Consider the following 16,958-nt stretch of genomic DNA (forward strand, 5'->3'; position numbering starts at 1 on the left):
AAAAGGTGAAGCATTTAGTGAGTTGTCATGTCACGTTGTCATGTTTTGTAGGTTAATGTGTAATGTTTTTATTGCATGGCACAAAGTGACATGCATGTCAGTGCCATTTAAAGTACTATTTGGTGATTGTAGACTGATTAATGGCTTCAAATGGCTCTTAATAAACAGTATTTCTCTGGACAGTGTTAAACATTATCAATTAATAAATTGTGCTCAATTTTAACTGTGTTCTGAGTGTTTATTTACTGTTACACTAGTCAACTAGTCTAAATTAAATTTGGCGTTTAATCGACAGGAGAATTAGTCACCATGAACATTCCTATTTAGTGCTACTACTACTGACACCTTTTATATAACACAGTCATTTGATTGTTAATGCAACTACATATTTTGTTGACTTTAGAGCCCCCTGTGTACAAAAGCAGCAGTGTTTCCACCCTAATAACCACATAATATAAAGTCAAAAATAAAATTATGTAAATAAAAATCTCCTCCTGCTGCACTTTGCCTGGGAAAATGTAAACACTTTTCAGCTGACTGCACTGAGAATTCAACCTGGTGGCAGGCATTAAGAATAACTATATAGAAATAGCTCATCTTGTCTCAGCTGGTTGGTCTCATTAACTTTTGAACATTTGTACATTTGCCATTGAGATGGTTTCATCACTACTTAAAAACTCCTTGTAGTACCTTTAATAAAACAAAATATAAATTGAGCCGCGTCAAAAGTTATCATCCTTCAGTTGATACCGTCCTGTTGGGCTGCTGCACTACTGATATACAATGCAGCCTAAAATGCTGTCATTGTATCGACGAATAAGAAAGCAAATTTTAGTCATATAGCACCTTTTAAAACAATATTCCAAAGTGATGAACAGCATATATATGTCCCATGCATAGCTTTGCAGTAAATCTACTAAAGCAAGGTTATGGCCCTGGGAAGTCCAACTGATAAAAACGTTAACTGTTAACAGACTCAGCTGATCTAACAGAGGGGGGGGGGGCTGTTTCAGAGAGATGGGGCCAGGATGGCAAAAGCACGATCGCCCTTGGATTTACAGTGGGAGCCGGCTATACAGAAAAGACCTTGATCGGTTGATCTGAGCTGTCTAGAGGTGGAGTATGGCTGCAGAGGTTTAGAAATGTACAGTGGGGCAAGACTATGGAGGACTTTGGATGTGATAAGTAGGATCATGATGCCTATTCTAAACTTAACCAGAAGCCAGCAGAGGGAAGTGAGGGTTGGTGTGATATGGGCTCTGAGGTTGGTTGTGGTAAGCAGCCTGGCTGCAGCATTTTGTACAAGTTGTAGATGAAACAGAGCTGCTTGGGTGACAACAGAGTAGGGAGTGTTACTGTAACCAGGATGTGAGAAGATGAGGGTACAGATGAGCAGCCTCTTGTAGGAAGCATTGATTTTATTTTGGCAATTTTGCAGGGTAGAAAGAGGCAGGTTTGTTGGTGCTGATGTTGGTTTAACGTAAGTGGCCAGTGTGCTGATACAGGGTTGTAATTTCAGAGATGAATTTGTTTGGACCAAACATGAGGACCTCCATCAGGGTTTAACTGGAGAAGGTTCTGAGATGTCTGCTCCGTTATGGCAGCCAGACAGTCATGGAGGGTACTGATAATACTTGTCTCAGAGTACATATATCTGATACCACATAATTCAGAAACGGGATCCTGCTACTTTCCAACAACATCTAATATGCCATTTTTTCTCAGGATGGTGAAGTCATGTTCTATGCCTTTCATTCTCAGTATATAGTCCAAGCAGTGTCACTCTCTGTGGACCCCTATTATTTCTGTGCTTTTTATTCTTTCTTCTTATTATTATTATTGTTCCCTGCTAAAAGTTTGTGCAGCAAAAACTGTAAGACAAAATTTCAAAGATTTCACCAAAATTGACAGGTGGGTTGCAAATTCCACCTACAACCACTGTAATCATTCAGTTCATCTGCATATTTTCTCATTTACTTTTCTGCTTAAAAAATGTCAACTTTTATGACTTTTTCTCAGTTTCATCAAAATCTTAATTTTGCTGTTGGGCCAATCGTCCTGAAAATGATGATGATGGATGAAGCCATCCTCCATTGTGATGGCTCACAGTCATCATGCACTGAGCCCTATACCATTGCGACTACACTGTGATTCCAAAGCCTTCTGTATTTGAGGTAGTGTCCCCGCATGTTCTGATTTTGACATGTGGAAGAGAAAATAACAAAAGGCTGTTATTTCTATTCACTGCACTATGTCTCCATGTCTTGTTTACTACTTTCTTATTAAACACAACACAGTTACAGACATATGGTGCTGTGATGAAGACCCTTTAAGACCCAGCAATGATATCGCCCAACCCTTCTTCACACCCCTAAATAAACTGAACTTCCACTACTACAAATGTACAACTTCCTCCTCTCAGTCCGCCCACTTCTGTGTTCCACTGCTGCCAATCACTGCCACACTGTAACACAACACACATACTGCACATTACTGCGTGAGACATGGTGAGAAACACAGGAATGCTTCAGCAGAGACTGGAGAACTGGAGTGGACAGTGATATCCTTTAATAGCTTTGAATTGATGGAGATACATAATACAAGCAGGAGGTAACCTTGGGAATTCAATCTTCTCCAAAGGCTGGAGGAGCAGCAGAGTGAGGTGAAGCACACAGAGGAGGGATTTTACCAGCAGCACTCACTTTTAACAAGAATCCCTGTTTTACCTTGGACATGTGTTTTGTATTTAATGCCAAATTATTTCACTCATAAAAGGATGAGAGTTACAAAACTGTCTGTGATGTTTAGCCAGTTAAAGGAATAGTTCTTGTTCGTAGTTTGGGAAATTAGCTTGGTCTGCCATCTTACCACTGCTTACCCAGGATGTGTTTAGCCTAGCTTTGCACATGGACCGGAGCAAAGGGAAAAATGCTAGCCTAGCTCCATAAAAGACGAAATCATGCACATTTTTCTTGCACTTCTATCTTGCTGAACATGTTAAAATAAAAATTGGAATAAAGAAATAATGGTTGAGTATTTTAGGGCTCAACAGTAAGGCCTGCCCCACATGGACGGGCAAGTAAATCTGAAAACTCACTTGCCCAGTTGGGCAATATGCAGTGGATTTTTTACTTCACAAACTGCAGACATGCATGGCAATAAAATCACAGTCCTGTGTGAATAGGACTTTATAAATTACATATATTTCAAATACACAAATCTTTAGAAAAGAAATTTTCACCAAAAGCTAGAATTAGAGTGATGAAAGACGTTTGCAAATCTTTGCATTCTGGATTTATTACGCTCCACACAGCATCCCAGCCTCTTTGTAGTCCAGGATTGTAAACTGTTGTTTTTCTGTAAGTCTGACTGAATCTGAAGCTCTGCAGCTGCACATCAGGAAAATAACACTACTGCACATAATCAACAGCAGAGGAGTTTTCTTATGGGATGAGTTTTCTTTGACAGGGACCTGTACTGCTCACAATAATGTGACATACATCAAACCACCAGTGCTTTGCCTGAAAGAGAGACAGTATGAACAACCAGAGGAAGGAAATAATGAAGTACAAATACTTTGTTACTGTACTAAAGTAGGTTTTTCAGGTATCTCTACTTTACTTGAGTAACTATTTATTTTTCTGACAACTTTTTACTCTTACTCCCTACGTTTAACACAAATATCTATGTTCTACTCCTTATATTTTCAAAACAATCTTGTTACTTTATTGTTAATTCGTTATTGATTATTTTTTATTTTGCATCTTTTTGTGCTGCCTTCACAACATCAAGACTTAAATGGATGGAACAATAACATATAAAAGACAATTCCTTGGTGTATCTATCTATCAGTGCATATCACGCATGAGCTGGACAGATGTAAAAGACGAAACAAAACTAAAATGACATAAAGATGTAACAAGATGAAAACAAAATAAAAGACGTACCAAAACACGACGTAACAAGACAAAAGTAACGAAAACAGCAAAAAAGACGTAACAAGATGAAAATTACGTAGAAGATTTAACAAGACAAAAATGACATAACAAGACGCAACAAGATGAAAACAGCGTAAGAACAAATAGAACAAGGTGAAAACAAGGGTTACTTTCTACTTTTATACTGTGCAGCCCTGGTACCTACTGCTCATCTGTTTTTGTGCTATAGCCTTTAGCATTTTTCTGTCATCATTTCTGTCTTTTAATTAATAAATATTGATAAATAAAATGCTGCTGTCCCAGAGCTAACTTACATGTCTACAATGTACAGTCTACTGAATGTTTAAAAATGTAAAAGACGTAACAAGATGAAAATGACGTAACGTGACAAATAAGACATAACAAGACAAAAATAAAGTTAAATGACGTAACAAGATGAAAAAAAAACATAAGAAGAAAAGGACGTAAAAGATGTAACGATGAAAATGACATAACAGGACATAACTAGCGAAAATCAACGCAAAAGTCATAACAACGCAAGTGACATAACAAGATAAAAATGGTGTAAAATATGTAACAAGACAAAAGCAACGAAAATGACATAAGACAAGAACAACATAACAAGAATAAAACAACGAAAAAGATGTAATGATGAAAATGACGTAAAAGACGTATCAAGATTTCTGATGTAGCTGATGGCATTTTTCTGTCGTCATTTAAGTCTTTAATATCTGATAATATTGATATATAAAACCCTGTTGTTCCAGAGTGGAGCTAACTCACGTCTACAATGTACAGTCTACTGAATGTTCAGACATGTAAAAGACGCAACGAGATGGACATGTCTTAACAAGACAGAAACAACGTAACAAGACAAAAATAACTTTAAAGATGAAACAAGACGAAAATGACATATGACATAACTACATTAAAACAATCTGAAAAACATAACAAGATGAAAATGACAGTGAAATGACATAAGAAGACGTAAGAAGCTAAGGACAAAGCAAAAGACGTAACCAGACGTAAATGACGTAAAATATTTAACAAGGCAAGAGCGACAAAAATGACATAAAAGAAGTAACAAGACAAAAGTTCCGCAAAAAAGCCAAAGACATAACAAGAATAAAACAACGCAAGAGATTTAACGAGAAGAAAATCACATAAAAGACATGACAAGTTGGAGACAACGTAACAAGACAAAAACAACTTAAGGGGACATAACAACACAAAAAATAACGTAAAAGACATAAGATGGAGAAAAACATCACAAAAAGAAGGCATTGTTAAAGTTGAACAAAATAATCATGTAAAAGATGTAATAAGATGAAAACAATGTAACAAGAGAAAATCAATGGCTACTTTTTACTTTTATACACTGAGTACATTTCAGAGCCTGCACTTTTTCACTTTTACTTGAGTAAAGAAGTTGAATCAGTACTTCTACTTTTATTAGTCTTTTTGTTTTTTGTCTGTTAATGACATTAATTATACAAGTCAATATACCATCAGTTTATATGTTTTAGTGATATACAGCATTGTTCTGTCGTCATTTCCGTCTTTAACGTGTTAAATATTGATATAGAAAACGCTGTTGTCCCTGTGGAGAGCGAACTCACGTCTGCACTGTCCATACTGATTGTGTGAACTCTTGGAAAGGGTAGGCCTATTTTGTTACTGTGATAATGTTAGAGGCACAAACATAAAACACATGTCCACTGGTGTTATGGAAGCCCGTGTCTAACTTACCGAGGAGCCTGCCCAGAAGGGACACGAGTTTCGGATGGGGGGAGAGTTGCTGAGGGACAGAGCTCCGAAGGACAGCGCCACCATGGAGCCGCCGAGCAGCAGCTGCAGCAAGCCCAGCGAGAGCAGCGGCCGCCCGGGCAGCAGCAGCCGAGAGCCGCCGCCGGTGATCCGGGAAGAGGCGGACAAGCCACGGGGTCGGTTTCGGTAAGGCGGCTCTGCGAGCTGCGAAGCCCCGGTCACCGGACAGCAGGAACCCGGCAGCACCACCGGGAGAGACATGTCGACAGAAAAAAAAAAAACAAAATAAAAAAAAAAAACGGAAGGAATCTCTCCTGGTGTTCACGGGCTGAAGGGAGGATCCGCGCGGAGCTCAGAGGAGCTGCTCCGTGCCCCTGCCATGATGGTGTCCAGTTTTAAATAACATGCTCTCTGAGGCTGCCTGCACTCAACGGCAGCGCTTGGATTGACTTTCACATATTTTGGCAGCGGGTTGAGAAAAGTGAGGACGGGGGAGGGGCACAGCAGGCCATGTGTAACATGTAAACAGGACGGGCTGTCTTCTTCAAATCTGAGTACTCAAATAAAACCTACACTCCAAACCACACATGCATGAAATGCACTTACTACATTTTTCTTCCATGCAAGCAGAGGTGATTCTGTAGCAGGCCCGTGCGCAAACCTGTGAAGGACATGGGCTTAAATAAAAAACATGGCAACCCGAACCCCACCCCACCACCACCCAACACGACCCATCTCCTCCTATAGTTTTATACATGTTGTAGTGTGCTGAAGAAAATCAGGGAGGATATTGGGGACAATAAGTAAAAAAGAGAACAATTTTTTGCTGTTTCACAGTTGAAATGTCAAGAAATTGAACTTTCAGGATTAGTGCCAGGAATTAAAAAAAAAAAAAGGTAAATCAGAGAAAGAGGTTTTCGTTTATTTATTTATTTATTTATTTTCCGTTTTGAGAATAAAGTGGAAATGTGAAGACTAAAGCTGAGCATTCAGGATTAGTGCCAAGAATAAAAAAAAAAGATAAATCAGAAAGGGAAGTTTTATTTATTTATTCCATTTTGAGAATAAAGTTGAAATCTCAAGACCAAAGTTGAACTTTCAGGATTAGTGCCAGGAATAAGAGGTAAATCAGAGGAGGAAGTTTGTTTTTTTTTTTATCTTTTTTCCCATTTTGACAGTGAAGTCACAATGTCGAGGATAAATTTGAACTTTAAGGAATAAGAAAAAATATAAATCAGAAGAAGACATTGTTTTGTTTGTTTGTTTTTCATTTTGAGAATAAAGTTGAAATGTCAAGAATAAAGTTGATCTTTCAGGATTAGAACCAGGAATAATAATAAAAAAAAGAAATCAGAGAAGGACGTTGTCATTTTTTTTTTTAACATTTGGAGAATAAAGTCAAAATGTCAAGAATAAGTTGAAATATAAATAATAAAGCCAGTAATGATGCCAGACATAAGAAAAGAATAAAGGAAGAATAAAGCCTGGCATACTGAAAGACTGACTTTATACTCAACATTTTGACTTCATTTTTAAAAAAACAAAATTAATAAATTACAAAAAGTCTTACTACCCATGCTTTCCCCCCTTTTGTCTGGATGTAGAAATGCATTGGTATCAAAACTTGTGTTCTCCAGGTCCAATCATTGTTTTTTCTCATGAAAAGCTAATACAAAGAAAAAAAACTTTGTGATTTTGTTAAAGTGCCCAGTAGTGCCTACATACAGCCCACACTTTCTCATAGGTGTGTTTGAAAGGTAAATGGAAACAAAAGGGTTTCATCACCAAAACTGAAAACACAACACTTGAACCTACTGATCTTAAACTGATTAACAAAACTTTGAGCTCCTGGGGAAAACAATGGTTTCTGTAGTCCTGAGTGAAAATAGCCACAGTATCTAATAAATATCTTAATTTTCAAGACTGTGACCAAGGCACACCTGCATGCAATAATCCTAATCAGCATCTCTATATGCCAGTCCTGTGAGGTGGAGAGATTATTTTGGGAAAGCAGAAACACTCACCAACAAGAATCTTAACAAATTTGTGAACAACATTTGAGAGAAATAAACATTTCTCTATATTTTTCTTGAGTGTATTTTGTCATCTTTATAGATATAGCTTGTTTGTTCACAATAAAAGGTTAATTTATCGCAAGAAAACAAACTTTATTATTCCAAAAATCACAAAAAAAATTCTTGGGATCTCAACATAATGGTATAAAAAATTGTCCATTATCAGCTTCCATAGAAAAGCATTCCAGTGAAAAAGAGTTGAAGGTTCCACATGTCCACCATGATGATGTACTGTGTCTACCTGGATATGAATCATGTGTAACCTTCACACGTGGTTGCTGGTGTGCACCAGCAGCAGTGATAAATCTTCAGTAATGTGCGTCGCTGTTGGAGCTCATGTGACAACAGTGTCGGCCTGCAGGTTTCCTGACAGCCTCATTTACCTGCCGTCACTAAATCTCTGCTGACAGCACGCCTGCACCTTATCAAACAACACTCTGCTTCATACAAGGCATCCTGCATGTGGACCAATGATGCTTGAAGCTTTATAACATGACAACAGTGTCTGACTGGTCAATTACAGCATTGTAAGGTCTGTTGTTTGTCTATAGCAGACCGTTGCTATGGACACAGCTCTGATCATAGACTTAAGAGGAACAATAAAATCATCATTAAACCTAAAATCATTTTAAAATCAATATTTTGTGTCGAATTATTGATTTTTCTGGTACATAACCATGGAACAAACAGGATAATGCTCAGTGAGCTGGTCACCATTGTGAAATAAAGCCATAAAATCATTTTAAAATTAAAGATTTTGTGTCACACACACGTGCCAAATATACTTTTTCGGTAATTAACCGTGTAATGAGCGGAAAAATAATGTCAGCAGGTCATTATTGAGAAATAAACTCCTTCAGGATGATTCAAGTCCTGCGTCATCCTGTCAGGATTTATTTCACAATAACGACCTGCTGACTGTACATTATCCATTAGTCAGTTATAAAGACACAAAAATAACTTCTCAAATGTATCAGATTAAGTTATACGTTTCTTAAATTTGCAATTGTATGATGTGTATGAATGCTGAAAATGGGCGATGGTTCACTGCTGTTGTAATCGTCTCCGCCTTTTTACTCATTTCCTTTTTATCAGTGTGCCTGTCACTAACTGTCCTATTTTAGAGCCTACCAACACAAGTCTGCACCACACACTGACACACATGCTCCCAAACACATTTACCAGCTGTTTAATCATACTACTGTGTCACATCTTTTATTTTGCTCTCCCAGCTGTTTGAACCCTGCTCTTGTTCATTTTGTTATCCTGCTTCCTGTTCTTTTATTTACTCTTTTTTTTTTTTTTTTGACTTGACATGTTGGACTTTGTTGTCGGTCTGACTCTGTTTGCCAACCCAGTAAGTGTTGCCTTTACCCTACCTGCTCTGCCTGAGCCAGATGAACAGGAGCTCAAGCCAACAACATGTGAGCATCAACATCAACAACACATGGATGGATCAATGAACAAACATAATGGGCACAGGCCCCGGGGCCGTGTAACGAAACCCCTGGGCCACAGTGTCTGTTTGAAATGACTGTTAACATTTCGTTGTAGAAGTCAATCATAAACAAAAGTATCACATAGAGCTCCAACAAGACAGAAAACTACTATAAAGAGACATAAAATGACTACAGAGATACAAAAGTACCACAGAGTCATAACAGTACCACAGTTAGAAAAAAAAAACTGACAACTAGACCCAAAATTACCATAGACACAAAACTACCACAGAGAGACACAAAAGTGTTTCAAAGAGGCTTAAAATGTCCACAAGGAGACAAAAAAATGACTACTAGAAGCCCGAAAGTACCACAGAGACACAAAACTATGACAGAGAAACAAACCTGCCACAGACACATCAAATTACAGACACAAAAGTACTACAAGGCAGAAAACTACCGCAATTTAAAAAAAAATACTACAACTAAGAGACATAAACCTACCACAATGAAACACAAATTACTGCCATGAGACACAAGATTACCACAAGGAGACATAAAATGACTATGGAGACACAAAAGTAGTTCAAAGAGTATAAAATATACACAAGGACACGAAAAAGACATAAAACTGCTACAGAGAGACACAAAAGTCTTATAAAGAGGCACAAAATGACTACAGAAACACAAAATTACCACAGAGAGACACAAAATTACTGCAAAGAAACACAAAAGTATTACAAAGGAACACAAAACTACTACAATGAGGCATACAAAATTACAAAAAATGACAATTATGACATACATGACTGCCTCAAAGAGAAAAGTGCTACAAAGGCACACAAAATGACTACAGAGGCCCAATAGTAAAATGAAAATACAAAAAATACAGGGAAACATACTGATGTACCACAAAGAGACAGAATTACGACAAAGAGACACAAAATTACGACAAAGAGAGACAAAAGTGCTACAAAGAGACACAAAATTGCCATAAAGAGACAAAACACAAAATTACTACAAAACTAAAAACAACTACTGGAGGAGACACAAAATTATCACAGAGACACAAAAAAAGTACCACAAAGAAACAAAACAGCTACAAAGAGACAAACAACTACAACAAAGACAAATAAAACTATTAGAAAGAGACACAAAGTGGCCGCAAAGAGACACAAAAATACCACAGAGACATAAAAGTACCTAAAAGAAACACAAAATTACTACATAGAGGCATAAAACTGTACAAGGTCACTTAAAATGACAACAATGACAGACAAAACTGCCACAAAGAGACACAAAAGTACTACACAGACACACAAAAGAGACACAAACGTACAACTAGGCAAAAACAAGCACCACAGAGACATAAAATTACAACAAAGAGACACAAAATCACCACAGACAGTACTACAAAGAGACATAAAACTACTACAAGGAGGCAAAAATGACAACTATGACACACAAGACTGCCTGAAAGAGAAAAGACTGCAGAGACACAAAAGTAAAATAGACAAAAAATATATAGGAGACATAGTGATGCACTACAAAGAAACATAAAGCTACTGACACATTAAAGGTCCTGATTAACTGACAGCTTACTTTTTCTCACCACCCACACTCTGATTGGTTAATACTTGTTGCTTCTGTTGGTTTGGTTGGTTAAAGAGGCTTTTTTTTTGCTTGGATATGAGATTTTGTTTTGTCCTTCGGTGTGCCGTAATTGAGCAGAAAAAGTTTGAAAAGCACTGGAATACAAGAGAAGACATGTCTCCTCTCAGGCGGAGGACCTTGATTTCTGGGTACTTTTGCAGCCAGATGCAGACAGGGAAGGGGGGACGAGTAGGACCAGATGTGGCTTGAACAGAAAGCTCTCAGCAGGATCACTGAGGACTGCCTGATCTGCCAGCTCGCAGAGCTGAGAGAGAAGGAGACCCGGAGATCGAATGATGCCGCAACCTTTCAGCTGAGGACAGAAGACAGTTGGACTCATCTGGAGAAGAGGCACCATGCAGAGCGATGAGAGTATTCCTGGGCTGACAGCCCGAGGAGCTGGATGCAGCTGTTCTGAGTTTAGATGTTATTGATCTACTGGGATGGGACTCCATGTCTAAACAGACTTGAATGTTCTCGAGAACCATCTACGAAAGGTTTAAGGAATTTTGTGGTAATGGGGTTCGAGGTGTTCAGCCTCGTTCAGGATGTTATATTAAAGCCGCCATTGCTGCAGTGGTGTCTTCCTACAGTATGAGCATGAATGAATGCAAGTTGACATGAGAGATTTACAATTTTCTACTTTTACACTTACTTTTAATGCAATGTTACTCTGGAAAACAATGTCTAAGAATTCTGGAAGAACCTGTGCAGTTCGGCTGCTCCAACAGTCGTGTCAAACGTCACCTTTGGAGAAAAAAAGACACAAACCTTTACTTGATGAAGAGTGCTGCTGTCTGAGAACGGAGACTCTACAGAGATTCACAGAGTGTACAGAGGACCACCATGTGTCAGAGTGGATCAGAAATATTAACAGAAAGGAGCTTTGTTCATGAAAATCTTCAACACCTGAAGAAAAATGTATGTTCATGCATATTTTTAATATATATTACACAGTACTTCATCACTTAAATGTGGTGGAGGTGGTCTGTTTTTTTCTCTTCTCCATTATCCATTTCTGGCTGTTGTCACAACCAACATCTAACTACTATGTAACATTTGAATAATATTAATAAGAGGAACCTTCACCACTTACTGAGGGCCACTGTCAATCCAATTTTCTGTGCTGCCACTACAAGTAACAGCAGACATGGTGTCAAGAAGGGAACCCCAGAAACCATGAAAAATCTCATGAGACTGGCAAATTTAGGGTTCCCTTCTAGACCCAACCAGGAGATGCTGAGAACACACGACGTGCCACCGCAGTGATGGCGGCGCCGCAAAACAGCGGAACACACAAAGCAGTTGCCGGATTCGTCTGAATTGCCCCTCCATCTGATCAGTATGAGTTTTTTTCATCAATAGTAGGGATTTCGAACACGCTCATGAAGACTTGATGTGCGTAGCATTGGGACACAGTGTGAAAGGACTTAAATCCTAATTAACACGTTCACAAGTTGAATGTGTGAATGTGTGAAATGTGTCACATGTGTTTGAGGTACTTGTTGAATGTTACATTGAAGCTTTAGTGCCTATACAGACTTTAATTTGAAATAAATGTGTTACAAATACAAGATTGTCTATATTTAGACCGCTGCATTACCTCCTGCTACTACTGTTTCTATGACTACTGTTTCAGCAACACAACTGAAATATGTCCTTTCTTTCAGGAGATTGACTGGCATGACAAACTGCAGAAGAAAAAAGTGTTGCAGTGTTTATATAGTTGTCACTGTATTTGTACAGTTTTTTTAAACTGCATCTATTAATTGTTTTCTTTTTTTCTATCACAAAATCTCAATTCTTCTGTTAATATACACATTTATTGCATTTTTATTTCACACTTTCAATATGATCATCTGTATCCCTTGCATTTCTGCATAAAAATATCTAAAAAAAAAAAATGCTAGACATATGTTGTATATTTTGTTGTGTGCTGTGTACTTACATTACCTCAAACATTTCCAACAATGTTCAAATATATAATAATATATAATAATAATATATAACAGCGTGTTTTTGTACTAGGTCTTGCTAGCTAGTTGCTATAACTTCGAGGAAAACACCAAATATGCCAGATATGTCAGAGAGTGAGGAAGGAAGTCCACTGACATAACTACATGAATAAAACTTTACTGTATCGCCTCGTCCATGATGATGATTTCTATCTGAGTCACACCAGTTAGATTTTCAGCCACTGTGGTGGCTGTTAAACAGTGAAGACAGCAAATCCCATGATTCCACTCTACTTACCAGTGTCATTGAAGTATGTCTTTTGTCACTGTGTTGATGTGAGAGACCCCTAGTGGCAGAATTTACACACTGTGTGTTTAAATACTTTATCAACTACAGTCTGCATTTTGATGTCCAAATCAGGGGAACCTGCTCTGAGCCGCAAATCAAAGAGGGAAACAATGTCAACAATTTGACAGAGGATAGCGAGCAAATTTAGGGGATAAAACCAGTCAGAAAGCAGGATTGTAGGCTTTCAAGCTGCAAGCACATTCAGTAACTAGAGGACAGAGAAGATTAAAAGATAAAGTTGGATGTTTTAAAGTTCATTTTAGCACAATATAATCACATCCCATGTATGTATGTTAAAAGATGTATTGTTTGCTGTGAGCATTCTTCTTCATCCAGACCGTGAAGTGATGATGGGGTCAGAATCCACAGTGCGTGTTCTGTGAGAAAATGCATCCTTAAAGGGATAGTTCACCCAAAAATGAAAATCCAGTTGGAGTTCTCTGTGGACAAAAGTGGCAGTATTTCCACTGAAAAAGCACAAAACATAACTTCAAAAATAAGATTAGCTGATGGAAAATCTGTAACACTTTATTTGAAGGGATGTGCATAAGACTGTCATTACACTGTCATAATCATATCATGACACCAGTCATGAGCATGAAGGAGTCTTTATGAATGTTGTCATTCAGTGTCATTTGGTCCATTATATCATTTTTAATGCAAAGTTGACACTGTTTGAGATGTCTTTGTTATAACAACTTGACATTAATTATTTGGATGAAGAAATACACCTGCAGTACAGATCAACGCAGCATTTGACAGTGTAATAACATTTAACAATGTCTTCATAACAAGTCCAAAATGCACCACTTTGCTTGAGGTCAAAGGAAATATTCATGACACTCTTATCATTGTCTCATGACAGCCAGTGTCAAAATTACACATGACAGTATAATGTCATGTGAAAACACAAACTTAAACAGTTTCTTTAAGTTTGATGATGTCAAGTTTTCATAACAAAGACACTGACAAGTTATGTCATCTTGGTTATATCAAGCTCACAAAGACATCTGAAACAAACGTCAACTTTGCATTAAAAATGACAGAACTGATTGAATGGCAACATTCATTAAGTTTTCTTCAGGTTCATGACAGGTGTCATAAGACTGTTATGACAGTCGTACGCATGCCCTTTAAAATAAAGTGTCACCAAAAATCTCCTGTTGTATCTTCTTGGTTTCTGTATGATGGTCACATGGCAGCCAGTGTCAAAACCATATGACACTATAATGTCATGTGAAAACATAAAGCAAGCAGTTTCCTTAAGTTTGAAAATGTCAAGTTGTCATAACAACAATATTGATAGGTTATGTTGTCTTAGTGAATAACAAGTTGTCATAACAAAGACATCTCAAACTGTCAACTTTGCATTAGAAATGACATAACTGACCAAAAAGCACTTAATAACAACAGTCAAACTACACTCATAAAGGCTCCTTCATGTTCATGACAGGTGTCATGACATTGTTATTACAGTCTAATGCAAACCCTTTCAAATCTCCCCCTGCTTCCTTTTAATTGGCCTCTTGCCTGAGAAACATAAACATAGCCTCTTGTGTTCTACATGCCGTAAATAATTTTATCTGATTTGAAGGAGAATCCGAGCCAGCAGCAGGCAGTAAGAATAGAACAGCATAGAAATCGCCGACCTTCTCGCTGATTATCTCGTTTACTTATGTAGGTCATATAGAGGCATCAGTATTACATTGAAACTGTTTCATAACCAGTTAAAAACTCTTTGTAGTAGCTTTAATCAGCTGGGTAGTTATGAAGCTTGTCAAACACTACACATGTGGTTAAGACTTTTTTCTTTTATTTGGTGTTTTAAGGTGAAAACATGGAAAAACTCAGCAGACACAGTCCAGTCATTCTTCTCATTCTCTCCATCACTTGTAACAGAACCCTCTGCCATGACACAGTACAGTCTACTCCGCGAGTTCAATGCCAGTCCACGAGGAGGACGTCACTCAGTAGCACTTGGAGTCTGACAGTAAGCACTTTGTAACTCATGTGTGGAGGTAAAGAGTGAACTGAGATATACAATCAAACATATGTGAAACATGTGGGACACCATTCATTCACACTGATAGATGGAGTCCAGACCAAAGACAGCTGAGCCAAGACCCTGGCAGAACACAAAGCTGGGACCCCATCTATCACACGTTTCTTTCTGGGTGTATAAATTTGTAAATGACTGATATAACGCAAAAATGATTCAGCCAGCTCATTGAATATTTTGCTTTTGCTGTTCTCCACGTCTGATAGGTTAGTGTGGGGAAATGTCTGGTAGCACACAGCACAGGGAGACGTGTTTGTTTGGAATAATAAAAAGAAGTTGTGTCTCAATTCAGAGTCTTCCCCCTTGGAAGGACGCAGTCCACAAATGTGTGTCCTTGTCCAGGATAGACTGGCTTAGGGGGCTGCTTTCCTCTGGGGCCCTGAAAGCTCACTGTGAAAACTGATTTAGGAGTATGCACCACTTAATCAAATGACATGATAAAGGCCTCCAGGTGAGCCCTGCTTTTTTGATCTTGAGGTCTTGAAGAGTGTTGAAGAGAATCAAAATCTAGGCACAATGCCCCAAAGCTCCCTAGCAAGTTCATCCAGTCGTGCCTGATCTTGCTCATCTTATTCAGTTTTCATAGGAAGCTGCTCTGAAATGGGACACAGCTTCAAAAAGACAAGGGTGGTTTTAATCTATATTCTTCTTATTGTCAATAAACTCCATAGAAGGACCAAAATAAAATAACATAAATATTTATAACATGACATACCCATTTTGGTAACACTTTATATAAAGATGATTGCAATAAGTGTTAGTTAATAGGTAATAAGGCCTTTATAACACATGTATTAATGCTAAATTGTGTCACTAAGACTATGTAAATGTTAAAAATAGCATAGCAAACAGGCTTTTGTAATATTTATTTATAATTTTATCATTTATAAGCACTTAATAAGAAACATGTCAGCAGTTCATATACTGCTTAAGAATGTTAAAGCCTTATGAGATTTATATGATTGTTTATAATAGCATTACAAATACATTTATTGAGCTAATTTACCTATTATGTCATTGTTAAACCTTTATGAAGCTTTTGTTGTTAATTTCTACATACTTTACTATGATGTATTTATTAGCAGTTAACTATGCACTTATTAACAGTTGACTACGCATTTTGAGGGTACCTGATATAAAGTGTGAACAATGCTTATAAAGGTAAATTTTTCCTTAATAATACATTTGTAAATTAAAGGCTTAGTTAATGTTAATAAGCACTGTTCCCACTTTAGGTGCATAGTTAACTGCTAATAATGCATAATAAACTATGTAATGTAATGCAGTGTACTAGTAATCTTAATAAAGCATTAACAAATGCTTAGTAAAGATTTAACAATGTAACAGATAAGTGAGTTAATCTCAATAAATGTGTTTGTAAAACTATTATAAACAACTAAAGAATCTGATAAAGGCTTTTATAAAGTCTCTTAAGCAGTCAGCTACGTTTTAACAATTTCTCATAAGTGTTTTTTAATGTCTCATAATCTCACAATAAACATGTTTATTATGCTGTTATTAACACTAATCTTAATCTAATCTTATAAAAAAAACAAATCAATGTTAATAAGCATCTTACAAGCGCCTTATTACCTATTAACTATTGCTTATTACAAGCACCTTCATATAAAGTGTTACCCACATTTAAAAAGACTCAAGTATATATAGTTTCTTTAAAAAAAAGTGTCATTTCCTCAAACAGCTGGACACATTTCATCAAACA

General features: G+C 37.3%; 1 protein-coding gene across 3 annotated transcripts in view; it reads right to left on the bottom strand.

Annotated features, from left to right (window-relative positions):
* Positions 1-6,278, bottom strand: part of entrep1 (endosomal transmembrane epsin interactor 1) — a 30,743-nt gene extending 24,465 nt beyond the window's left edge. For 2 of the 3 annotated variants that reach the window (XM_084729222.1, XM_084729219.1), the window contains exon 1: positions 5,688-6,277. In XM_084729222.1, the coding sequence (XP_084585348.1) occupies positions 5,688-5,966 (279 nt within the window). In that variant the 5' untranslated portion in view covers positions 5,967-6,277. Of the gene's footprint in view, positions 1-5,687 lie in introns of all 3 variants that reach the window. The other variant, XM_084729223.1, reaches the window with a different exon arrangement.
* Between the last annotated feature and the right edge of the window lie 10,680 nt (positions 6,279-16,958).

This window comes from Lutjanus erythropterus, chromosome 10 (assembly GCF_056507025.1).
Source record: "Lutjanus erythropterus isolate fLutEry1 chromosome 10, fLutEry1.hap2, whole genome shotgun sequence".
In the NCBI taxonomy this organism is placed as follows: domain Eukaryota; kingdom Metazoa; phylum Chordata; class Actinopteri; order Lutjaniformes; family Lutjanidae; genus Lutjanus; species Lutjanus erythropterus.